This window comes from Castor canadensis, chromosome 10 (assembly GCF_047511655.1).
Source record: "Castor canadensis chromosome 10, mCasCan1.hap1v2, whole genome shotgun sequence".
Taxonomy (NCBI): domain Eukaryota; kingdom Metazoa; phylum Chordata; class Mammalia; order Rodentia; family Castoridae; genus Castor; species Castor canadensis.
Genome location: NC_133395.1, coordinates 85,775,696 through 85,803,070, shown reverse-complemented (window position 1 = coordinate 85,803,070; position 27,375 = coordinate 85,775,696). Strand labels below are relative to the sequence as shown.

Genomic DNA, 27,375 nt, shown 5'->3' with positions numbered 1-27,375 from the left:
TGTGTCTAGTTTTTCCTTCTGCTTCTGGGAAGTGAGGGGCTTACCATATATTTTTTTAATTCAGAAGGGTGAATTCTGTTTGTTATTCTGAAATTTGAAGGGAAGTCACTCTTTCACCTCCAGCTTTAGATATTTCTTTTAACTTTTAAAATTATTTCTTAACCATATATTTATTATGTAAAGTACAAGTGCTTTGTTTGTATACTACAGTCCTTCTTCTTTTTTTTTTTTATCTTTGTTTTTGGGTTTGTGTGTCTGTGTGTTATTGTACAGAATGCTGTCACATCACCTCTGAAGAAATCAAAGGTTGAAAAAGTGACCAACCTGCAAATCCTTATATTGTTCCTGTTTCTCTTGATCATGTCCATGGTGAGCTGTGTGGGAGCCATGTTCTGGAATGAAATGTATGGTGAGAACATATGGTACATGAAGAAGAATGGTAAGTGTCAGAGGGATCCAGAAACTGCCACTTTTGGACATTGTTATGCTTTTTTAAGTGAGTTAGTTAAAATGACTTTAAAAAGACTTTTCCATGCTTGTGATTAAAAGGGAGAACAATTACTCTGTTGTATTTGGAGTTTTTGAGAACCTGATTATGAGATAGTATTAAGAAGAGAATATTCCACTATTATGATTTTTTTTTGAGGCAAGATCTTGCCATATAGCTGAGGCTGACTTCAAACCTATGGAACCTTAGCGGGCCTGAAAATCACTATGTAGTTCAGGATGGTCTTGAACTCATAATCTTCTTGTTTGGAATCCTCCCAAGTGCTAGGATTACAGATGTGAACTACCACACCTGGGTCCTCCTTAAAAATTAAAAAAAATTTTTTTTTCTAATTCACTAGTAACAATTTTATATACTTATGCAGTATATACACATATATATTGTGTGTTGTATGTATTGTAGATAAAGTACAATATGATTTCACATATGTGTACATTGTGGAATGATGTCACCAATTAATATATAAATTATGTTAATGTGTATATATATTACCTCACCATTTTTTTGTGCTGAGAACATTAAAGAACTACTCTCTTACCAGTTTTCAAACATAGAATACCTTATTATTAATGATAGTCACCATACTGTAGAGTTGATCTCTAGAACTTAATCCTCCTGTGTAACTGAAGCTTTACACTCTTGAACTAGCATCTCCACATTCCATCACTCCTCCTGTCCCACAGTGCCTGGAAACTGCCATTCTACTCTACTGAAATGAGTGACTTTTTTTACATTCTACACATAAGTGAGATCATGCAGTATTTTTCTTTCTGTGATTGACATTTCAACTAGCATAATGTCCTTCAAGTTTATCCATGTTCTTACAAATAATAAGATTTTCTTCCTTTTAAGACTGAATCATATTCGGTCAGTATGTGTGACATTTTCTTTATTCATTAGCCAGTTGATGGACACATAGGTTGATTCTATACCTTGGCTATTATAAATATTCTTGCAAGAAACAGTTATCTCTTTGATGCACTTATTTCCTTTACTTTGTAATATATATTCACTAGTGGAATTTCTGGATAATATGATAGTTTAGTTTTAACTTATTATGGGACCTCCATATTATTTTCCAAAATGGATGTGCCAAATTATATTCTTAGTAACAGTGTACAAGGACCCTCTTTTTTTACATATTTGTTACTATTTATCTCATTTTATTGGTAAAAGTTATTCTAACAGGTGTGATATGCTATCTTATTGTGGCTTTAATTTACATTTCTCTGATAACTAGTAATGTTGGGTATTTGTTCTTTTGAGAAATGTCTATATAGGTCTTTTACCCATTTTTAAATTGGGTTACTTATTTTCTTGCTGTTGGGTTGAGTTCCTTATATACTGGATATTCCCCTTGTAAGGGATATAATTTAAGTTTTAAAAAGATTATTCTGACAAGTATGCATAATTATTGCATTCCAAAATAAAGGAGAGAGTTAAGAGTAAGGGCAAAAGCATAAGATTGTAAGACACACGTGAAAGGGTCCATGTCTTTGCCTCTACTACTTAATAACTTAGTAATAAGATTTGTACTTCTGTACACCTTACTTCCCTCATTTGAAATTGGGGCTAATACTACCTTATTGGGTTGTTATAGTGCTTTGTGTGCAATGTTTGGTGCTGAGAAAATGAAGACAATGGGTCTTGGGTCGGGGATTCAGTGATTAAATTGACCTGCTGTCTGTAAAAGATTATAAAATATTTTAAACTGCTATTTGGCATTGAAAGTTCAGTATTTTTTGTAAACATGTTTTAGAGTAAACTATTACATGTCTTTCTTACCTTTGTAATCTATCTCTGAGGACCTTGTTAGGAGCATTTTAAGAATAAAGAAACTAAGCTGTAAACTTTATCAATAGGATAAAAAAATGAAGGTTTCATTCTTATGCAGTATTGATTTCAAGATGTTAAACATGAATTTTTTATTTCAAGGTTATGGATCTTATACTACTTTTAAAAGATAATCTGAATTTGAATCTGTTTGTTTGATTTGGTCTAACTCAAGAGTATGAACGTTATTTGTGTTGGTCACCTTTCTATCACTATAAAAAGATATCTGAGATGATCACATTCCAAAGAGAGAAGGACTGTTTTAGTTCAGTGTTTCAGAGGCTTCACTCCATGATCAGTTGGCTTCATTGCTGTGGGCCTGTGGTGAGGCAGTATATCATGGGAGAAGCACATGACAGAGCAAAACTACTTTTATTCCAAGGTGGGAAGCAAAGAGGGAGGGAAGGAGACCAGAGTCCCAGTGTTCCTTGGAGGCACACCCCAGTGACCTCCGACTAGGCCCCACCTTTTAAATGTTCCACTGCCTCCCAGTAGCACCACTCTGGGCACCAGGCCTTTAACACATGGGCACTTGGGAGACATTCAGCATCCAAATTATAGCAGTATCTTAGTTTGAAACAGATGTGAAAACTTACAAAATTTATTTAATAATATTTTGAATCCTGTGTGTCAAGTTCTGTATACTATATAATTATTTTTTCTTCCCTTTTTGATCAGACTTCCTGAAAGAGAAGACGGCTCTTCCTGTTTTTCTATACTAGTCACTCTTGGGCTCATATAAAAAAGTAGTTATGCACACATAACAATTGGCTTCAGTGGCAGCCTATTGCCTTCACTGGGTTGGTATACCATTGCATAATGGCCCACTTTTTGTTTTGTAAATAAAGTTTTACCAAAACACAGCCACGCTTATTTTTGTATCCTCTGTGGCTGTTTTCACAGCCAAAGAGTTGGATAATTGCAGAAGAGAATGCATGGCCATCAAACTCCCAACTATTTACCTTCTGGCCATTAGTGAAAAATTTTTCCTACCCCTGGCTGATTAAAGTAATAACTGCATTTTCCGCAACTGATAAATCTGGCAAGCAATAAAGACTTTGTCTTAGTTTCTTTTTCCTTAAAATGGTCGGTATCTGCCTCTAGTTTTCTGAAAAGACTGATTTGTAAACATAAAGTAATATAGTGGGTAAAAAAAAGCATAATCATGGCAAAGAAAGGAAAGCTAGTAAACTGAGCATAATAAGAGTTTGAGTAGCTATTGATAGTGAATTAAACCTAACTTTTAAATTGATGGAATTTAGAAACATAGATTTAGCTCTTATTATCCTAAGTTACAAGTATGTTTTCTTTCAAGAAAAAGGAATGTAAATTTTTAACTTATAAATTAAAATTAGTATTTTATTTGAGTTGATTATATGGATATGTTTAATAAAATTCATTCCTCTAACAAAATAACTTGTGCTTAATCCTTTTCATTTATAGCCCTTCTCCATGTAACATAGTTTTATAAACTTAATGTATAAGATTGAGATGCAAGTTTTCACAAAGACATAGATAAGTCTGTGTTATTTAAATATTTTAAAGTTGGTTTCTGGGAAGTTAGGTTAAATTCTTCTTGGCATGTGTCTCAAACACACTTGTGTCTTTAAAAATTGAGTACATTTGTCTATAAATTTTACAAAGTATGACATTTACTTCTTTTGCCTTACTTCCTCTTCTTTCTGAGTTTTAAACGTCATAATTATGTACATACATACACATAAATTCCCCAGTGTTGTTTAATATCTCTCTGACTTCAAACCTACTATTAGTTTCCAGCTAGAATGTCCTTGTATTCCCTTCCCCTTATCTCCTTTCTTCTTCAAACTTTGTTCCCCTCCTTTTCTTACACCCCCTTTGGAACACCCTCTTTGTGCTATTGTTGCTATATTCAGTTCCACATGGAATTCCTCATACCATCTTTAGTGATCCACCTTCCTTCTGTAGCAAGCTGCATTCTTGAAACTCATTTCTTTGCATTTGCCTTATTACATGGCTGATGTTTAATAATTTTTTTTGTATTCATTCCACTTTTAATAATATTTTTATAGAGAAAATTCCACAATTCTAACAATGTGATAATGCAATAAAATAGATGAAGAAAAGCCACTGCTTGAAGTGATGACATGGTTCCTTTGATTTTCTTCTACAGATTTGAGATCTTACAACTTTGGATTTGACAGTTTGGTGTTTATCATCTTGTACCACAACCTCATCCCCATCAGTCTGCTAGTAACTCTAGAAATTGTGAAATTTATTCAGGCTCAGTTTATAAACTGGGTGAGTATTAAAATCAGAAATTAAAAAAAAAAACTTCTCTCAAGCTATGGTCTTTTGTTTGCTTTCTAAGAATCCATGTAACCAAGTCCTTGTGTGCAAATATTGCAAATGATAGACCTAGTGTGCTTTCAACAGGAAATACCAGTGTGGTGTCACCACGGATCAGCAGTGCTTGGGTCTCTTTGGGTTAATCTTGAGGACATCACTTTTCATATTCTCTTCCTAGCAGTTAAGAAAGATTTAAGGGACAGGAGATTGGTAGCAAGTGTGGAGAAATAATTAATCCATTAAAATTCATGACGTTCAACAGAAGAGGAGAGACCTGCAGACTTACCGATTTTGGCACGAATGACAGAGATGTAATCATTCACGAACCTAAGGTTTCTTAGGTGACCACCATGTATGGAATGGTCATTGATACCTAATAAGTTGGGGACTGAACTAATTTTCCAGTTGGAATGTGTGGTTCCAATTTTAAATTATATCCTAAGCACTTATTCATTTATTTCTTAATGAATAAATATTTATTTTCTTTATAATAAAATTATTACGAAAATCCACGTTAAAAATATTCTCTGAATTTGTCAGTGACTTACTTGCCATTATTTGAAGACAAATGAATTCTCTTTTTTGTGTGGTGGTGGGGAAGAACTCAGGACGTTACACATGCTAGGTAAGCTCTCTACCACAGGCTGCAAATACTATTTTAGTCACCGCAAAGTGAGACAGAGTAGTTTCAAATGTATTCTCATTTAATTTTCTCTAAATGCTGAGAGGCAAGTTGTTGCTCCAGTTTTATAGATGTGGTAGCTAAAGCACAGAAATGTTAAATAACTTACTCTAAATTCAAGGCTTGGCTAAAGCAGAGCCAGGGAATTGAAAGCCAACTCTTTCAAATCATCAGTGTATCAAATTTGTTTTTACATGGCACTACCTTTCCTGAAGCAATGCTCCTTGTTTTGTTTTGACTCTGGTTTAGGCTTTGTTTTTCATTTCTTACAGGATGAAGATATGCATTATGAAGAAAGTAATATTTATGCCATGGCCAGAACATCTAACCTTAATGAAGAGCTTGGGCAGGTGAGAGATTCTTCCAAGACTGGAGCCTTCCAAGACTCTGGGGAAATTTTGTGGAAATGAAAATGCCAAAGTGAGCCATGGGGTATAGTTTCCATCAACACACATGGAGCCAGTCTGGAATTTATAAGTGCATTTTGTTCAAAATATTGATAATTCTGCATGATGGGTAAGTGATAATGCTACATCATGTTTAAGCAGAACAGGTATAGTACAAGTTGTTTTGTGTTTATGAAAGAGTGGAAAAGGTAGAGAAGAAGGTAGGGAAAGATTCTGTTAACCCTACTGTGTGTAGTCAGAACCTGCTGCTGGGAGCCTTTAACTCTCTTCGCTCTTCCTCCCTCCCTGAGGCAGATGAACCACAAGAAGCATCTGGGACTGCTATATAATTTTACATTTGCCAGACTCATATCTCTGTTCACAGTTGCCAGAAAGAGCAGTAATAAAACTTCTGCTTTTATAGTGAAAATTCCTCTCACAGTTCGACCTGACCTGGAATCCTATTGATGAGAAAGGAGAGATGTAACTCCCTGGCCACGAGTACCTCATGACAATAGAAAGATGCAGGAATTGGATGATGTGAAGTTAAGAATCAGCACTGTAACTTTGTACATAATTTACCTTTGAAATCACAGCCATACCTTTGTATGTGCAAATTAAATTTTTAAAATCTCCCACAGTTGTACCTAAAAGAAAAAACTAATTATGTTTCTAACTACTTTTTGTTCCTCATATGTTTTTACTAGATTATATTTGCTATCTTTCAGTTAATCAGGAATGAGGTATAGATAGTGGTAAACAGGATTTTGTAGGGTCTTTTTATTTGTGTTTGGGTTTTTATTTTGTTTGTTTTGTTATCATTTTGTGTTGAATGTGTTACTGTTTTGCCTAAGCTAGTCCCAAACTCTTGGGCTCAGGTGTGATCTTCCTCCCAAGTAGCTGAAACTTTGGCATGTACCACTATATCTAGCTAAAAGGAAGAATTTTGGAGTTAAATTTCCTGGCTTCCACTACTGACGAATGGATTAAGAAAATGTGGTATTTATACACAATGGAATTTTATGCAGCCATGAAGAAGAACGAAATGTTATCATTCGCTGGTAAATGGATGGAACTAGAGAACATCATTCTGAGTGAGGTTAGCCTGGCCCAAAAGACCAAAAATTGTATGTTCTCCCTCATATGCGGACATTAGATCAAGGGCAAACACAACAAGGGGATTGGACTTTGAGCACATGATAAAAGTGAAAGCACACAAGGGAGGGGTGAGGATAGGTAAGACACCTAAAAAACTAGCTAGCATTTGTTGCCCTTAACGCAGAGAAACTAAAGCAGATACCTTAAAAGCAACTGAGGCCAATAGGAAAAGGGGACCAGGAACTAGAGAAAAGGTTAGATCAAAAAGAATTAACCTAGAAGGTGACACACACACACAGGAAATTAATGTGAGTCAACTCCCTGTATAGCTATCCTTATCTTAACCAGCAAAAACCCTTGTTCCTTCCTATTATTGCTTATACTCTCTCTTCAACAAAATTAGAGATAAGGGCAAAATAGTTTCTGCCGGGTATCGACGGGGTCGGGGGGGAGGCAGGTGTTGGTAAGGGAGGGGGTGGGGGCAGGGGGGAGAAATGACCCAAGCCTTGTATGCACATATGAATAATAAAACAATAAAAATTTAAAAAAATTTCCTGGCTTTACTGCTTATAAGAAGAGTCATTTTTGTCTTCTTATGTAACTTCCCTGGTCTTGATTCCTAGCCTGTACAATGGGTGATTATAGCATTTGTGTGGTAAAGTTCTTAAGAGCATTATATAAGATAATACACATGAAAAGCACTCAGTACAGTGCCTAGTGTAAGGACTTAGTTAATCCTAGTCATTATGGTCAGTAATTGGTAAATATAATATCTAATGTCTAATAACTTTGTACGGAATTATTTGAATAATGAGTTTACTGAGTACTTAGAAAGTACTTTGGCTCCTGGAAACAGGCCAAACAATAAAAATTAAATAAAAATCTTGAGAACCTTCTCTGCTCATAAAAATCTTGAGAACCTTCGAAGGTTCTCAAGATTCAATTATTCCATCCTCCTTTAGTTTTAGTTGTTCAATGTCAAAAGCCTGTTTCCAGGAGCCAAAGTACTTTCTAAGTACTGATTATTTGCTAATCCTTCAGCATGTATGTTCTAATGATAATTGGAAAAAGACTGTTTCATCTACATTGCCTGACTAATTGATGCCAGCCTCTTTATTTATTTTTTATTTTATTTATTTTTATTTTATTTCTTGTTGAAGAGAGAGTATAAGCCATAATAGGAAGGAACAAGGGTTTTTGCTGGTTAAGATAAGGATAGCTATACAGGGAGTTGACTCACATTAATTTCCTGTGCGTGTGTGTTACCTTCTAGGTTAATTCTTTTTGATCTAACCTTTTCTCTAGTTCCTGGTCCCCTTTTCCTATTGGCCTCAGTTGCTTTTAAGGTATCTGCTTTAGTTTCTCTGCGTTGAGGGCAACAAATGCTAGCTAGTTTTTTAGGTGTCTTACCTATTCTCACACCTCCCTTGTGTGCTCTCGCTTTTATCATGTGCTCAAAGTCCAATCCCATTGTTGTGTTTGCCATTGATCTAATGTCCGCATATGAGGGAGAACATATGATTTTTGGTCTTTTGGGCCAGGCTAACCTCACTCAGAATGATGTTCTCCAGTTCCATCCATTTACCAGCGAATGATAACATTTCATTCTTCTTCATAGCTGCATAAAATTCCATTGTGTATAGATACCACATTTTCTTGATCCATTCGTCAGTAGTGGGGCATCTTGTCTGTTTCCATAACTTGGCTATTGTGAATAGTGCTGCAATAAACATGGGTGTGCCGGTGATGCCAGCCTCTTTAGAGTAATAATTAAAAAGTGGGTGTTATGACTCAACCTTTGAAAATTGTTTATGCAGGTAAAACATAAAGATAAGAGCAGAAGTCAATGATACTTCAAACAGGAGGGTTATAGAGTTTAATATTCTGAATATATAATGAACTCCTACAACTCAATAGCAGAAAACAATCTAATTAAAGATGAGCAAAGGATTAAATAGCTATTTCTCCAAAGAAGATGTATAAGTGGACAATAAGCACATGAAAAGATGTTCAGTATCACTATCTTGAGGGAAATTCAAATCAAAACCACAGTGAGATATCACTCCATACCATTAGGATAGCTGTTATTAAAAGTAAATATAATAAATAAATGTTGATGAGAATGTGGAAAGCAGTATGCTGATTCCTCAAAAAATTAAACATATTGGGAGGCAGAGACAGGAAGATTACAATTCAAAGCCAGCCTAGGAAAAGTTAGCATGAGACCCTATCTGAAAACAAAGTACAAGAAGAAGACTGAGGACATGGCTCAAGTGCTGGAGTGCTTGCAAGGCACAAGACCCTTGGTCCAGTCCCCATGCTGTAAAACACAAAACCATGTGATCCATATAAACTCCACTTCAGGGTGCATACACAAAAAATTGGAAACAGATGTTCAACGTGATGTTGTACACCAGTGCTGATAAAATCATTCATAGTAAGAGAAAGAGAGAACACCTCAAATGGCCAGCATTGGACAAATGGATAAACAAAGTGTGGTATACCCGCACAATGCAGCACTACTCATTTTGTCATTACTCATTTACTCATTACTATATCAAATCAATTCTATTACATTTTTCTGTGTCCTATCTTATTTATTCAGACCTGAAAGAATTCATGTCTAAAATAATGTGAAATTCTTAAGATAAGCTTTGTATTCTCTAAATACTATTTACTTTTATCAAATTCTTATAGTCTTAATTTTCATATCATCTTTATAAGTGTTAGCTTTTACTATTACTTAATGTCTCTCTAACATTTTGTAATTTGAACTTTGAAGGTTTTTCACATTTTTGTTAGCATACATTAGTTGGATAGGGTGGTTTCATAGTGACATTTTTACATATGTTCTAACTGTACCTTGGTCAGATTCACTTCCTCCATCATTCTCCCACATTACCCTCCCCCTTAGAACAATCTCACAGGTTTCATTATTCTCTTTTCATACAAGTATATAAAGTGCATTGAACATACTCACCTTCCTTCACCCTCGCCATTCACCCTGCCTCCGACTTCTACTACTGCAGGAAAAGACCTGTTGTACATTACTGTCCTTCATTTTTTTGTATATACTCATCATTCAGAATGGTTTCACCATGATATTTCACGAATGACTGTATTTATTTTAATCAGTTTTTGCCCTCTATTACTTTTTCCCTTTCCTCTCTCCTCCCACCATTTTAATAGCTTTAAGTGCATTTCATTATGCCATACACATACACAGATGGAATGAATTTATATATTACTAGCCCTCTACCATTCTCTGCTCCTCTCCCACCTTCCCCTAGTCCCCTCAAACATGTCCTCTGGGACAAACATGTTTTCTCTTTCTACGTGTGTGCATATATGTGTATGTTGTGAGTGTGTGTGTGTGTGAGATCATGTATGTATTCATGTATACATTATCTTTTAGGAGGTCTAGCTTCCACATTTCAACATACAACCTTTGCCTTTCTGACCTGGCTTACTTTGCTTAGCATGGTGATCTCCAATTCCATACATTTACCTGTAAATGACATAAGTTTATTCTTCTTCATGACTGAATAGTACTCCATTCTGTAAATATACCAAATTTTAATTCATTTGTTCACATATGCATACATTGTTTGGCCATTTCTCCCCCTGCCCCTTGTCTCCTCACCCTACCTCTCCCCCACCCCCTTGCTTCCAGGCAGAACCTGTTCTGCCCTTTTCTCCAATTTTGTTGAAGAGAAGACATAAGCAATAATAAGAAAGACATAGCATTTTTGCTAGTTGAGATAAGGATAGCTATACAGAGAGATTTCTAGCATTGATTCCATGCACAAGTGTATTACAACCTGAATTGATTCATCTGTACCTGATCTTTTCACTGATTCCTGATCCCCTTCCCACATTGACCTCTGTCACTTTAAGGTTTCTGTATTAGTTCCTCTGCAGTGGGGACATCATACATGTTCATGTTTTGGGTTTCCTACCTAACCTCATACCACCTGTATGTGCTCTCCCCTTAGCATGTGTCCCAAGTTCGACCACATTGCTGAATTTGCCCTAGATCTAAAGTCTGCATTTGAGGGAGAACATACAGATTTTTGGTCTTCTGAGCCTGGCTAACCTCGCTCAGAATGATGTTCTCCAGTTCTATCTATTTACTTGAGAATGATAAGATTTCATTCTTCTTCATGGCTGAGTAAAACTCCATTGTGTATAAGTACCAAATATACCAAATTTTAAAAATCCATTTATCAGATTTAGGGCATCTGGGCTGTTTATATAGCTTCGTTACTGTGAATGATGCTGCAATAAACATGGTTGTGCAGGTGCCTCTATTGTATCCTGATTTATATTCCTTTAGATATATGCCCAGAAGTGATATGGCTGAATCATATGTTAGGTCTGTTTTTTAGTTTTTTGGAGATACTCCATTCTGATTTCCATAGTGGTTGCACTAATTTACATTCTAGCAGCAGTGTATAAGGATCACTTTTTTCCACATTCTCACCAGCATCTGTTATTGTTTGTGTTCTTGATGGTAGCCATTCTGACTGGAGTGAGTTGAAATGTAAATGTTGTTTTGATTTTCATTTCCTTTATGGCCAGGTGTGTTGAGAATTTCTTCATATATTTATTGGCCTTTTGTACTTCTTCTTTGGAGAATTGTCTGTTCAGTTCATTTGCCCATTTATTAATTGGGCTGTTGATTCATTGGGAGTTTAGGTTTTTTGAGTTTCCTATGTATTATGGTTATTAATCCCTTGTCAGATAAACAGCTGGCAAAGATTTTCTCCCATCTATAGGCTATCTCTTCAGTCTGATGATTTTTTCCTTTGCTGTACAGAAGGTTTTTAGTTTGATAGAGTCAAACATTTGTCAAATCTTTCTTTTATTTGCTGACTTACTGTAGTTCTATTCAGGAAGTTATTGCCTATACCTATATGGTGTCTCTATTTTTTCCCTGTAGTAGTTTCACAGTTTGATGTCTCATGTTAAGATCTTTGAAATACTTTGAATTGATTCTAATACCAGGCAAGAAACTGAGATCTAGTGTCAGTCTTCCACAGTGAGTATCTACTTTCCCCAGCACCATTTGTTGAAAAGGCTGCCTTTTCTTAACATATGTTTTGCGCTACATTGTAAAAACTGTTTGTAACTACTTGGATTTATCTCTGGATAATCTATTCTGTTCAATTGCTTTTCTTGTCTGTTTTTGTTCCAGTACTTCACTACTTTTATTGGTATAGCTCTGTAGTATACTTTGAAGTCAGTTTTTGTGATACATCCAGTATTTCTTTTTTTTTACTCAGGATGGCTTTGGCTGTTTGAGACCTTTGGTGCTTCCATATTGACTTTAGGACTGATTTTTCAATATCTGTGAGGAATGTCATTGAAAGTTTGATGGGGATTTCATTGACTATATACATTGTTTTCAGTAATATAGCCATCTTCAGAATATTGATTCTGCTTATCCATGAGCATGGGTGGTCTTTCCATCTTTTAATGTCTTCTTTGAGTTTTTTCCATAGTGATTTATAATTTCATCATAGAAGTCTTTTACTGCCTTCATTAAATTTATTCCCAGATTTTTTTGAGGCTACTATAAGTGAAATTGTTTTCTAATTGCTTCAATCTGTTTATTACTGGTACAAAGAAAAATACTGATTTTTGTATATTGATTTTGCATCTTGCTACTTGACTAAAAGTGTTTTAAAAGATATTAGAGTTTTTGGTGGAATTTTTAGGATCTTATTGGTATAAGATCATATCATCTACAAATAGGGGTAATTTGACTTCTTCCTTCCTTATTTGAATGCATTTTATTTCTTTCTCTTGTCTTACTGCTCTGGATAGGAATTCTAGTACTATATTTAACAAGAGTGGGGAGACTGGACACCCTTATCTCATTCCTGAGCTTAAAGGAATGATTTCAGTTTTTTATCCATGTAGAATGATGTTGGCTGCAGGTTTGTCATATATAGCCTTTGTTATGTTGAGGCACTTTCCTTCTATTCCTAGTTTCTTCAGATGCATTTATCATAAAAGGGTGTTGAATTCTGTCAAAGGCTTTTTCTGCATCAGTGAAGATGATGATGTGATTTTTGTCCTTGTTTTGGTTCACATGCTGTATTACATTTATTGAGGTGTGTATGTTGAACCATCCCTGCATCCCTGGAATTAAACCAATTTGATTATGGTGTATGATCTTGCTTATGTGTTGTTAAATTCAGTTTGCAAATATTTTACTGAGAATATTTTCATCTATGTTCATTAAAAAGACTGATCTATAATTCTCTTTTTTATTGTTTTATCCTTGTCCACTGAATGAGTGTAGTACTGGCTTTCTATAATGAGTTTGATAGTGTTCATTGCCTTTCTATTTTATTATATAGTTTGAGGAGTACTGATATTAGTTCTTCTTTAAAGGTCAACAGTGACTCTGTCAAGTTCTTGTCTTTTCTTTGTTGGGAAAGACAACAAAGAAAACTAGCATTCTCATTGCTAGTTACATATCTGTTTAAGAGGTTTGTATCCTTTTTGTTTAATTTTGGTAGGTCAAATGCATCTAGAAATTTATGCATTTCTTCTAAATTTTCCAGTTTACTGGAATATAGGTTTTCAAAGTATTCCCTCATGATCCCCTGGATTTCATTGATATTTGTTGTAATATTCCCTTTTCATATCTAATTTTATTTGAGTCTTTTCTCTCCTCCTTTTCATCAGATTGATTAATGATTTATCAATCTTACTTACGTTCTTGAAGAACCAGTTTTTTATTTCATTAATTTTTTGTATAGTTTTTTGGGGGGTTATCTATTTCATAAATTTCTGCCCTACATTTTATTATTTCTTTCCATCTGTTTTGGATTTGACTTGTTCTTGTTTTTGTAAGTGTTTGAGGTGTATCATTAAGCTAGTTATTGAGATCTCAGTTTCTTTTAATGTAGGCATGCATAGCTACATTTTACACTGTCTTTGCTATATCCCAAATGTTGTTGCAGAATGTGTTTTCATTTTCATTACATTCTAGGAAAATTTTCATTTCACTACTTCTTCATCTACCCACTGGTCAATCAACAATGTGTTATTCAGTCTCCATGTATTTGAATATTTTTTGTAATTTCTTTTGCTCTTGAGGTCAAATTTTATTCCACTGTGTTCTGATAGAATACAGGGGGTTATTTCAACTTACATTCGCTAAGACCTGCATGGGCTGCTGAGAAGAATGTGTATTGTACACCTTCTGGGTGAAATACTCAATATGTGTCTGCTAAGTCCGGTTAGTCCATGTCAATAAATTCAGAGGTTTCTTTGTTGGACTTTTTTCTTTTTTTTTTTTTTCATGCATATTTTATTCCATATCCTGCATTCTAGCTGATTTTTTTATTGTTTTGTTTTTAGCTTTTGATAGTACAGGGGTTTGAACTCAGGGCCCCACACTTGCAAGGCAGGCACTCTACCACTTCAGCCACTCTGCTAGCTGGACTTTTTTCTTGATGACCTCTCTGTTGTTGAGAGTGGAGTATTGAAGCCTTTACCTATTATTGTTTTGGAATCTACCTGTGCTTTTGAATCCAATTATGTGTTTTAATGTTGTTGGGTACATGGTTGTTTTGTGCATATATATTAACAATTGTTATTTCCTCCTGATGGAGGAAGTGTACTTGTTTCTTCTTATTAATTTTGGTTTGAAGTCTGCCTTTTCAGATATGAGTACAGCCTGCTTTCAGAGTCCATTTGCTTGTAAGATTTTCTTCCTACCCTTTCACTCTGAGCCTGTGTTTATCAATGAGATGTGTTTCTTGAACACAACCAATGATTGGTCTTGTTTTTTAATCCAACTTGCTATTATACATCTTTTGATTGGGGAGTTGAGGACATTAACATTAATATTGAAAGGTATGTAGCCTTTCCAGTTATATTGTTGATTTTCTCATGTTTACTTTCCCCTATTCCTTACTTGTTAATCTTATTTGCTAAACTCTACTTCATTAGTGGGGTTTAAGCCTGTCTTGCACTTTCCTGGCTGTGCCTATCTTTTTCAACTGTGTGTAAGATCCCTTTAAGTATTTTCTTCAGTGCTGGTTGGGTGGTCATGAATTCCTTTAGATTTTGTTTATTGTAGAAAGTTTTTGTTTCTCCAATTATGAATGACAGTTTTGCTGAATCTAGGTTGACAGTTTTCCATGCCTTCCTTATGTTTAGAGTTTATTTTGAGAAGTCTGCTGTTATTCTGATATGTTTGCCTTTACATGTGACTTGTTGCTTCTCTTTTGAGGCTTTCAAAAATTTTTTCCTTGTTCTGTATATTTAGCATTTTAATTATAATGTCTGTAAATGTTTCTTTTCTGATCCTGCCTGTTGGTGTTCTGAAAACCTCCTGTAGCTGTATCTACGCCTCTTTATCAATACTAGAGAAGTTTTCAGCTTTATGTTACCAAATAAACGATCTGTGCATTTAGTTTGTATCTGTTCTCCTTTTTCTATGCCCGTGATTTGTAGGTTTGGTCTTTTGGTGTTCTGAAAACCTCCTGTAGCTGTATCTACGCCTCTTTATCAATACTAGAGAAGTTTTCAGCTTTATGTTACCAAATAAACGATCTGTGCATTTAGTTTGTATCTGTTCTCCTTTTTCTATGCCCGTGATTTGTAGGTTTGGTCTTTTGGTGTTCTGAAAACCTCCTGTAGCTGTATCTACGCCTCTTTATCAATACTAGAGAAGTTTTCAGCTTTATGTTACCAAATAAACGATCTGTGCATTTAGTTTGTATCTGTTCTCCTTTTTCTATGCCCGTGATTTGTAGGTTTGGTCTTTTGGTGGTAGCCCAGAGGTCTTCCATGTACCATTCATATTTTCCTATAATTTTTTTCATTTTCTCTGATCAGTCTAATTGCTCTACTTTATCTTCCATCTGTGGTGTTCTGTTTTCAACCTGTTCCACTCTGTTAGCTAGACTCTCCAGTGACATTTTTATTTGGGATATTGATCTTTTCTTTTCCAATATGTCAGTTTTGATATTCATGATTTCTGCATCTTTATGGAATTTCTCTTTCATGTACTACATTCTTTTCTTTATTTAATTCATCTGTTTATTTCAACTCTCTTTGAGTTTAGTTAGATGTTTATTTGTATCTTCTTTGAATTCATTCAGTTGCTTATATATCTTCTCTTTGGATTTATTAATCACTCTTGTCATTTTTTAATTCATCTATATTTCTTCCTCTTCACTGTTGTTTAAATCCTTTAACTGGGAAGTTGTTGGCTTTTGTGAGAGATCTGTTGCCTTGTTCTTTCATGTTTCTACATTGGGATTTATACATCTGGGGTAGTTTTGGGTTGGAGGCTCCAAACCCCTGTGTCTGTTTATTTTATTGTTTTAAATTCATTCATTCATATGTGCATACATTGTTTGAGCCATTTCTCCCCCTGACCCCCATCCCTTTCCTCTCCACCCCACCCCCCCAGCTTCTAGGAAGAACCTGTTCTGCCCTTTTCTTCAATTTTGTTGAAGAGAAGACATAAGCAGTAATAAGAAAGATATAACATTTTTGCTAGTTGATATAAGAATAACTGTACAGAGAGATTCCTAGCATTGCTTCCATGCACAAGTGTATTACAACCTGAATTGATTCATCTCTACCGACCTCTTCACTACTACCCAGTCACCTTCCCATATTGACCTTTGTCGTTTTAAGGTTACTGTTTTAGCTCCTCTGCAGTGGGGACATCAAACACTTTCAAGTTTTGGGTTTCCTACTTATCCCCATTCCTCCCATATGTGCTCTCCCCTTCTCATGTGACCAAAGTCCAACAACATTGCTGCATTTGCCCTAGATCTAAAGATTGCATATGAAGGAGAACATACGATTTTTGGTCTTCTGAGCCTGGCTAACCTCTCTCAGAATGATGTTCTCCAGTTCCATCCATTTACTTGAGAATGATAAGATTTCATTCTTCTTCATGCTGAGTAAAATTCTATTGTATACAAATACCACATTTTCTTAATCCATTCATCAGTAGTGGGGCATCTTGGCTGTTTCCATAACTTGGCTATTGTGAATAGTGCTGCAATAAACATGGGTGTGCAAGTGCCTCTGGAGTAACCTGAGTCACATTCCTTTGGGTATATCCCTAGGAGTAGGATTGCTGGCTCATATGGCAGGTCTATGTTTAGACTTTTAAGAAGCCTCCATATTGTTTTCCAGAGTGGTTGCCCTAGCTTGCATTCCCACCAGCAGTTTACGAGCGTTCCTTTTTCCCCACATCCTCGCCAACACCTGTTGTTGGTGCTGTTTTTGATGATAGCTATTCTAACAAGGGTGAGGTGGAATCTTGGTATGGTTTTGATTTGCATTTCCTTTATGGCCAGAGATAGCGAGCATTTTTTCATGTGTTTTTTGGACATTTGAATTTCTTCTTTTGAGAGAGCTCTGTTTAGTTCAGTTGCCTATTTCTTTATTGATTCATTGATTTTAGGGAGAGTTTAGTCATCACAGAGATTGAAAAATGTACCCTACATTTCATTTGGAAACACAAGAGACCTTGAATAGCCAAGTCAATACTCAGCAAAAACAGCAATGCTGGAGGTATCACAATACCCAACTTCAAACTATATTACAAGGCAGTAGCAATAAAAACAGCATGGTACTGGCACAAAAGCAGAGATAAAGACCAATGGAACAGAATAGAGGAGGACCCAGATATGAATCCACACAGCTATGCCCACATTATTTTTGACAAAGGCGCCAAAAACATATGATGGAGAAAAGACAGCCTCTTCAACAAATGTTGCTTGGAAAAGTGGTTATCTGCCTGCAAAAATCTGAAATTAGATCCACGTTTATCACCCTGTACTAGTATCAACTCAAAATGGATCAAGAACCTTAATATCAGACTTGAAACTCTGAAGTTAGTACAGGAAAGAGCAGGGAATACTCTGGAAGCAATAGGTATAGGCAAAGACTTCCTCAATAGAGCCCCAGCAGCTAAGCAACTAAGAGAAAGGATGAGCAAATGGGACTACATAAAATTAAAAAGCTTCTGCACAACAAAAGAATTGGTCTCTAAACTGAAGAGACCACCCACAGTGTGGGAGAAAATGTTTGCCAGCTATACATCAAACAAAGGACTGATAACCAGAATATACAGGGAACCCTGTGTTTCTTTAGTTGAGGATTTCTCAAAGATTATTTATGACTGAGTAGTGGCTAGGTTGTGGTATTTTTTGTCTCTAGATTGGGGAGTGTTGCTCTGTAGTCAAACACTCAGCTTTAGTTCTTAAAATGCTAGGTACTGCCCCCTACTCCACACAACTAGAGGGAGCTTAGCTGCTAAAGCTACCACAGTTAAGCCACAGCCTTGTGATTACAGCAATCCCCAAGGAAGATCAATTGCTGCTTCTTGCTTCAGTATGTATAGAGAATATAAGCAAAGATGAATCTTCACGCTCTTGGAAGACCCAAAGTAATAAGGGTAGTAATGGGAAGGAGATGGGGGCATAATTCTAATGGATAGCGCAGGTATATAATTTTACAAGGCAGAAAGGTGTAACTGCTATGCTTAATAGAAGGGGTTGGTGAGAAAGCGGAGTGGAGTAAGTAGAAGAGATCTAGTTAATTCTGTGTTGAGGGAGACAAGAGGAAGAGAAATGGAGAAAATTGAGCAGACAGACAAGCAAACATATAGAAAGACTATCTGGCAGTCTGCTTACCTGCTGAAAGCATATGTAACAAAGGAGGATTACGTGTGGATTAACAGAAGAAAATATGAGGTACAGAGTAGTTCTAGTTGTGGACAGGAGGAAAGTATAAGTGGGAACGGGCAATAGAAGGAAGAAGAAATGTTTTAAGATTGAATACTGAAAGGCAGGTCTCCTGGCTCTCAAATGATGAGTGCAGGGAAAAGGAAGGAGAGGGGAGCAGAACTAAAGAGAAAATGGGAGAGAGTGCAAAATTGCCCAACTCAGATGTACAGTTCCCCTCTCCCAAGCCCCTACTACTCACAGTCTTGTAATCTGTGCTCAGTCCTTTGTGAGATGTCTGCTCTGTGGTACACCTCTGCAGTGGGACAAGAAGCCAGCATGCCGCTCCTAACAAAGATGCACATGGCTGCCATTTCTTAGATGGAGCTGTGGCTGGCAGCAGAGCCCAGCTAGACCTAAGGACTCTGTCCTTTGTGTTGGGTGGGGACTTTTATATTTGGATGGGTTCACTTCCTCTGATCACTTTCCCTGCCATATTAGAAACTGTGCACTGAACTCTCCACTGTTTCTGCACTGGATGCCACATTTGCTTTTCCATTAACATCCTGTGCCAGGCGGCTTCTTTGCTCCAGGCTGCAGACCTTGGCTGCTCACAGCGGCCAGCCTGCCTGCCTCCACTTCCATGTGCTTTCCCCTCTGGCCTCCAACCCTTCTTCTCCCAGCCATGTAGATCCTTATTGGTGTTTATCAACTAGCCCTGAGTTGTTATGTTTTTAAACTCTTTCATCTCCAGTACTGGCCTTCTCAGTGTTTATGCAGGCAATCAGTTTTGATAAACGGTACTCCATAGGATGTGTCTGTGAGGAAGAATCCCTGCTGCAGTCCTCTGTTGCCCTCCTGCTGCAGACTCCCCCAAACTTGAACTTGTGCTTTGTTGTTGTTATTACCATTCCTGCTAGCTCTCTATTTCCATTTACTGTGTCTTTTTCCATTCCTGATTTTCCTTTTAAAAATCTCACTGTCTTAAGTGTGTTTTTGCATTTGTTATGCATGTACAGCATATATAATATCTTCAGTCTCATAATTATTTGGCTACTGTATATATGTAATAAGAATCTAAAGTTAGTCATTGTGTCTGTCTTATTCCCAAATAATACAAAGGTCTTAAAACTCTTTAACTCCATATTGCTTTTGCATTATTTGTTTGGCAGAAGTGACCATCCAAAGAATTTTCATTTGTCTTTAGAAATGAGCATTATAGTTGCGACTGTGATTAAAATGGTTTTGAGTTTGTGTTTTGTTTTCATATGGTTATCTACATACTTAACGTTTTCTAGATACTATTGAAGAAATTTCTCTTGGCAGGAAAATGAACTTGGGATTCTGATCTTCTTCTCTGTTTTAATGACTTAAAGTTTTCTTTGCGTATTACCATATAATTTCACCAGCAGGGTGTAACATACAGGAGAGAATGTTCTTCAAAAGAAATATAGATATTAAATGTAGAATTCTTATGGACTGAGTTTCTTGCTTTTTAAAAAATTCACATTTTGAGGATTTAGAGAGAAAGAATTTCATCTTTGTGTTGAACTACATTTTAAATTTATGTGGTTTATCATATTCACTTTTTCTTTATTTAGGTAAAATACTTATTTTCTGATAAAACAGGAACCCTTACTTGCAACATTATGACCTTTAAGAAATGTACTATTGCAGGCATAATTTATGGGTAAGTGTTTTTATTGCCATACTCTTTCATAAATTCTTTTCTTATAATGAATTGGCTTTTGTTTACTTCAAGAGTTAGCTGAATTTCTAAGACTTTAGCTGTCTCTGAGTGAGACTGAAATAGAATACAACCTAAATGAAACCATCAAATGTTAAAACATGGTTTTAACTGCGTTTATATACAATTACAACATAGTCTTGCAGCACTTATATTTCTTCCCTCAGTATCACTTAGATACCAGTGATATTGGGGCAAAAACCTTCAGGTATAGACAGTTTTCCTTTCCACTTTACTTGTGTTCCTTTCCCCTGCAACCAACTTTTATGAGCGCTGGAGTTCAGACATGCCACACCTTCCTTTTGTCCATACCTTAAATAGAGCTCTCGGGACTCTCCCCTGGACTGACCTTCACTACATGGCATTCAAAACTATGATGGCTTTGTAGTTACTTTGACTCATGTTGCTTAAAACTATAGGTTGTATCTCTTATCTGAAATGCTTCAGACCTGAAATGTTTCAGATTTTAGATTTTTGTCAATATTTGTTTATACATAATGAAATTTCTTTCAGTTTGTACACATAGCTGGTAAGTAATTTTATATCATTTTAGAGTTTAATCACTTAATAAATGTACATATTTATGGTATACAATGTGGTATTTTGATTCATGTATCCTATATGTAATGATCAAATTAGAGTAATTAACATATTCATCACTTCAAAGACTTACTGTTTCTTTGTAGCAAAACCATTCAAAATCCTCTCATGGCTATGTTGAAATAAATTATTGTTGGCTGTAGTCACTATACTGTTCTGTAGGATAGTAGAACTTACTCCTCATAACTATATTTTTATACAGTATCTTTGATTATTTTGTACATGAAGAAATAGTGTGGGTTTTTCTATTTGTAGCATCATGGTAATGTTCAGAATGTGTGCGTTTTGGAGCATTTTAGATTTCAGGTTTTTGGATTAGGAAAGCTCAATCTGTGTACAGTTTTCAATATAAGCTTAGCATTTTGTAATGTCATTTTACAGTTCAAGGCCTGGGAGTATGTGTAATTTGACAGAACATTTAAACAATTACTATAGCTCTGAAGTTGTTATCTGAAAACAAGATGGGGCAGTGTCTATTCTTTAGATTCTTTTGACTATTGACAGGGCACTATCAGGAGCTTCTTGTCAAAGTAATTTTCTCTGTTCTTCCTTATAGTCACACACCTTCTGCCCATGAATTTAATGACCCCATGTTATTGGAGAACTTTGAGAATGGCCATGTAAGTCTGTTATTTTCTCTTTAAATTGTTGCAATTATGCTATATAACTTTAAAATATATATCTGCTTACTAAATGTACAATTTTTGAAGAGAGAGATTCTTGAAAAAAGAAATTCTATTTTCTCTGTGATGTTTTAATCAAAATTTTTGGTACAAAAGGCATTTTGTACTGATATTATAAGTTAAACACTGACCTTATTAGTGTAAGTGGGTTTAAACATTGTAGAAGACCTTTTACTATGAGGTAATTTACATTAAAAACATCTATCTGCTTTTCAATGATTTGGTTTTATTGTATTACATGCCATCCATACCTTCACTTATTCCAACATACTGATCTAATTGATTTGAAATCTCAAGTGTCTCAAAAATCAAAGTGATCTTTTAAAGCATACAACAATACATTTCTTTTCTTTTTAAAATCCTGAGGAGCTGGGCATGACGGTACATACCTATAATTCCCGTACTCCATACACTGAGGCAGAAGGATTGGAAGTTGGGGGCCAGCCTGGGCTACATGACAAGTTCCAGGCCAGCCTGGTTAATACAGTGAGTCCCTGTCTTAAAAGCCAAAAACACTTTTTGAGATGTGGCACTACACTTAAAACCTGAAGTCATTACATCGGATTTCTTTTCAACCTCATTCTTTGTTTTCCTTTTGCTCAAGATGCTAAAGTCACTCTTGTCTAGAAACCCCATGAACACGAAAAGCTATAAAGCCCTAGCCTTTGAGTGTATTATTCTCTGTGTTAAACACCATCACCAACAACTATAAAGCAGCTGAATTAATCTTAATTTAAATATCATGTCCTTAAGTGTTATTCCCTGACCAACTATCTATAGAAGGCCCCTCTTTTCTCTGACAAGCCCCTTCCTCCAGTTTTGGAACTCCTGTCTCCCCAAGGAGGAGTGAAGTTCCAAAATAGCAAGGCCATTTGTTCCCTGAGGTCTCCCCATTCTGTTCATTAGCCACCCCACAGACACATTTTGAATGTGTGATATGTTTCATGGCTAGTACTTGATTTTATGTTCCTGAGGTCAAACTTCAGTTGGTACAAATTGTAGAACACATATAATTCTTCACATTGCCAGCATTGGAAAAGACTCACTCCTCTGTGCCTTTTTCTAGCCCACCGGAGAATACATAAAGGAATTTCTTACCCTATTATGTGTGTGCCACACAGTTATTCCTGAGAGACATGGAAATAATATAATCTACCAAGCTTCCTCCCCAGGTAGGTGTTATGTGTAGGGAAAGCATACAGCTCATACCTGGCAGGTGATGAGGCCTCAGAAGAGATTAATGCTGCCGCCCATCAACTCTGTTGCTCCTGCCTTTCTCCTTCCCTGGAGTTCTCACAGGTCACAGCACCCAGAGCAGAGCAGTTCTGTGCTGCTATCCATGTCTAGGGCTCCTTATCCCCTATCCCAAAGATGTCATAACGATGCTGGAGAAGATGTCAGAACTTAGGCCCTGTGGTATATTTGGTTATAAGTAGTAATAAATAGTGGTAAAGTTAAGGCCCTGCAAGATTTTATGGAAATGCTACTAATAATGGCACTGAGAATAGACAAGATCATTATGAGTAGTAGTACTGTCAGCTTGGTGAATTCATTTACCCCAACTGAAAGAAACCCTCTTTAACCAAATTGCCTCTTTCATGAGCACTGTGGTACCTAGAAGGACAGATAAGTGCACTTGGATAAAAAAAGTCAAAGTAAAAAACTGTTATTATATTCTAGTGCTGGAGAGTGAAAATCTGTATTAAGTTAAATTTGGTGTTAATATATTTACTTAACTCTATTAATGCAGACTATTTATTGACAGATGAAGCAGCTTTAGTGAAAGGAGCAAAAAACCTTGGTTTTGTTTTTACAGCAAGAACACCATACTCTGTCACCATAGAAGTGGTGAGTAGGACACTGAATACTTTTCAATGTTTTACATGTTCCTGCTTTTTTCAGAGAGGGACAGTGAATAGTGCTTCAGAATAGGAGCCCTGAAGCACCTGGGATTTCCTCCTGGACCCACCCATTCCCAGCCATTATTCTTGGGCCTTCCTGCACTTCTCATGTTTGTCTCAGTTTTACCATTGTGTGTACCATATGGTCCTTTGGAGGATTAGTTGAGTTAACACACACACACACACACACACACACACACACACACATTTAAAGTAATTGGAATAAGTGTCTATCACATAGAAAGTACACAATTCAAGTGAGCTCTTCCAAAGAGTTAAAATCATCAGATCTTCAACAAATATATTGTTTTTCCTGTGAGGAATTACATGATTCAAACTTTTTTTGTGAATTGTTATTAATAGTGATTTTTCATTTTATTTTATCTCTTTTCTTTTTCTGTTTTGATGACCACTCATCACACATCTTTGATGTTATGTGGGAAAAGCTGAAGCAATAGGAACATGGTATCCAACATGTTGGTTTTTCTGATAATAATGTGATGGTCAGGAATATTTACTAGACATTGAGTAGTTGGAGAAGGTGCTGAGTAAATCACTTTTGTATCCATGGTACCTGACACATTGGACAACTCTGAAATAACTTGAAATTCTGCGGTGCCAGATTGATGATGCTGGGATTTGATAGATTCAGAGATAAATTCATATTGGCTACAGGAAGCCTAGAGGCTATAACTGGAAAATTTAGGAAAAAAATCATCGTTGCTGTAAAACTTTATATATATATATATGTAGCATGACACCTCTTACCATAATGTATCTCTTCAAATTATCTAAGTAGTAAGGATTTCATTTAATATGTTCCATTTAATGAAGAGTTTGTTTTTACATTACTGTTGATTGTCTCATTTAAATTTAGCAAATGTCACCTGAAAGTATGTATCAAATATTTCTAATAGTGTTAATTTTACATTGAAAAGAGAGGCTTCTTTGTCCTACATAGGTTTGGTAGATACGTGCTATTAATACTGCTAAAGTTGCAAGGAAGGATCTTACCAGAGGAGGGTGCTGCCAAGTCATCAGATTTGCAAGAAATGTATATTTTGAAAAAACTGATGTGTATTTGGAGGGAAAAACTTCGTCTTGACTGGGGGAGTGAATTATTTTGTGAGATGAAAACTTTCTTCCTTAGATGAGAATGTGTTGTTTTATCTTCCTTTAGATGGGAGAAAAATATACTTTTGAAATTCTTAACATCCTGGAATTTTCTAGGTAAGCTACCACCTCATATAATTCACATATTTCCAAGGACTCCTTCCACAGTTACTCCATTTGAGATCTGGCAACATAAATCAAAACTTCAGTACTATAAAACTTTCAGCCATGAAAGTCTAGCTAGCCTCTGCCTTGAAATCTGTTCAGCTCCAAGTTTTTTAGAGAATGCTTTAGGCCAAACCCCCCTTTGTCAATTTCTTAAGGTGCAATCTCTCTCTCTCCCTTCCTTTCTTCTTTCCTTCCCTTCCCTTCCTTCTTTCCTTTTCTCCTTTTCTTTTTTTGGTGGTAGTGGGATCTGAGCTCTTGCTAGGCAGGTGCTCTACCACTTGACTCACTCTACCACCCCAACATACCTCTTCTTTATAGCATGTGTCAAGGTCATAACTGTATTTAGAATCTGCTATTATTTAACTATCCCACCACCTAGGCTGGAAACCCCCAAGGGCAGGATCTCACAGAGTCTGGGATCCAGGACAAATATTGTGAATTATTTTCACAGAAAAATAAACCCCAAACTGTTTGTTTACTTTACTTTAAAAAAGTAGTCAGTGGGTCTTTTGTTCTGTCAGCTGTGTTTGACTCCCCACTGCACATGGTAGGGTGTGGATGGGGTTACTAATTTCATTGCACTTAACTTAGAACTCATGAAATCACATCTCTTAAACCATTTGAGCATTTCTCATGTGGAATCTAAAAACTGAAGAAAGGGGGCTGGAGGTGTGACTCAAGAAGTAGAATGCCTGCCTAGCAAACACAAAACCCTGAGTTCAAACTTCATTTACCCTCCCCCCCAAAAAAAAAACCCTTAGGAAAAGAAATGATGGCTTCTTCCCAACACTGGATGATTTTTTAAATCATATTTTTAAGACCTTGTTTCTTAATGACATTTTCTTTAAAAAATTTAGAGTTTTGAGATTTGGGAAAAGTCTTTGTTATCACCCCCCACATACACCCAGGAAAACTTTCTCTGAAATCTTTGTTATAGAAAAAAAATATAAGTCACTGAGTGTGACTCAGTGGCAGAGTGCTTGCCTAGCATGCATGAGCTCCCGGGTTCTATCCCTGGTACTGCAAAAACAAACGAACAAACAAAAAAAACCAAATGTGCACTCATAACTAGTTGCCACATAAATGACTTAATTGTTGTAAGTAGTGCTCTCACAGCTTTCTAAGCAGTAAGGATAATTGCTAGTCCTTTGTCCTTTATTAAAAAGTCCACTGCTCTCAACTGCTCTTTTGAGGACTACACTCACAGAGCATCCTTAAGACAGGAGCTTTGACTTAGAGCTTGGGGACAGATAAAGCCTGTGTTTTTCTGTGTGTTAGTAGCAGAATATGCAATGTCATGGCCATATTTACTGGGGTCAGCTAGAGGAGGAAGAAAGAGACATAACTAGCATAGAGATGTGTAAATAGGAGGCATGAGAAGGATAAAAAGATTTTGCCTAGGAAATGTAGGGGAGGAAAGCATCATTTGTGGGCAACACTGTGATTCTGTCACTATGTCCTGTTTTTCCTAGTTGTTTAACTTCTCTGTGCCTTGGTTTCTTGATTCATAAAATGGAAATAATACTAGTATCCTCCTCAAGTATTGATGTGAGGATAAGTAATGCTCAGTATTCATGATCTAAACATTGATGTACCACTTACTGTGTTTATTGATATTGCTATTATTATAATTAGAACACTGTTCTCTGATCCACATCTGGATTTTACTAGCCTTCCTTCTAACCTTAAAGGAGATGTTTTTTCTTTCCTCCAGGAATCATTTCTATGAATCTGTTTCTCTTAGATGTTCATTTTGTGAGTTTTATTTCATTCCTAAAGAAGGACAAATAAAATTCTTTTTGCTGAAAGAGTTTGAGATCATGGAAAAACTAATGATTGAGAGCCAAATGTGTGCACAAAACAATACTGTAAGGTAGAGGACAGGGCCCATTTGAGAAATATGCAACTGGAGGTTAATTTAAATGACTCCCCATATCACTAAGCAGATCAGTGGCAGAGTCAGGATTCAGGTCCAAGTCTATCTAATGCCAAAGACTCTGGTGCTTTCATCTAATCTGTGTTATGGTTTGAATACAAAATGTTCCCCAAAGGGTCATGACTTGAATGCTTTGTTCACAGTTGGGGTTGCACTATTTTGTGAGGTGGTAGAAACTGGTTGTGTGTCATTGGATGGTAATATCTGGTCTCCTGTCCCTTCTCTTTTCTTTGCTTCCTATCTGGATTGAGGCGAAGAAGCTCCACCTTATGCTTCTGCTTTAGAACCAAGATACCATGGACTAAACCCTCTGAGACCATGAGCAAAATAAATCATTCCTTCTTTAAGTTGCATCTGTTAGATATTGGTCACAGTTACATGAGAGAAGCTAACATACCATGTTTCCCAGAAGTGAGAGACAAGCTAGAGAATGTGAAATATATATTGTGATCTTCATGGGGAAGAATGTATTGTATGCAGCTACATATGTAAGTCACTGTTCCAGAACTAGAGCCTCTGTGACCACCATCTGTTTGTGGGGCTTCTGCTTTAGTGGAGGACACTAAACAGACAAGTAAAAACTTTAGTCATGCTCAGTGCTATAAAGAAAACTAAACATGATCAATAGAGAGAGGCTGAGGTGCCACTGGTGGTGGAGGTTGACCTTGCATTAAA

General features: G+C 36.2%; 1 protein-coding gene across 3 annotated transcripts in view; it reads left to right on the top strand.

Annotated features, from left to right (window-relative positions):
• LOC109678973 (phospholipid-transporting ATPase IB-like) overlaps window positions 1–27,375 on the top strand; it is a 310,438-nt gene that overhangs the window by 78,003 nt on the left and 205,060 nt on the right. For 2 of the 3 annotated variants that reach the window (XM_074043761.1, XM_074043760.1), the window contains exons 10-18: window positions 274–439; window positions 4,494–4,621; window positions 5,624–5,701; window positions 20,154–20,242; window positions 21,456–21,519; window positions 21,949–22,068; window positions 22,649–22,754; window positions 23,348–23,430; window positions 24,664–24,713. In XM_074043761.1, the coding sequence (XP_073899862.1) occupies window positions 274–439; window positions 4,494–4,621; window positions 5,624–5,701; window positions 20,154–20,242; window positions 21,456–21,519; window positions 21,949–22,068; window positions 22,649–22,754; window positions 23,348–23,430; window positions 24,664–24,713 (884 nt within the window). The remainder of the gene's footprint in view (window positions 1–273; window positions 440–4,493; window positions 4,622–5,623; window positions 5,702–20,153; window positions 20,243–21,455; window positions 21,520–21,948; window positions 22,069–22,648; window positions 22,755–23,347; window positions 23,431–24,663; window positions 24,714–27,375) is intronic. The other variant, XM_074043762.1, reaches the window with a different exon arrangement.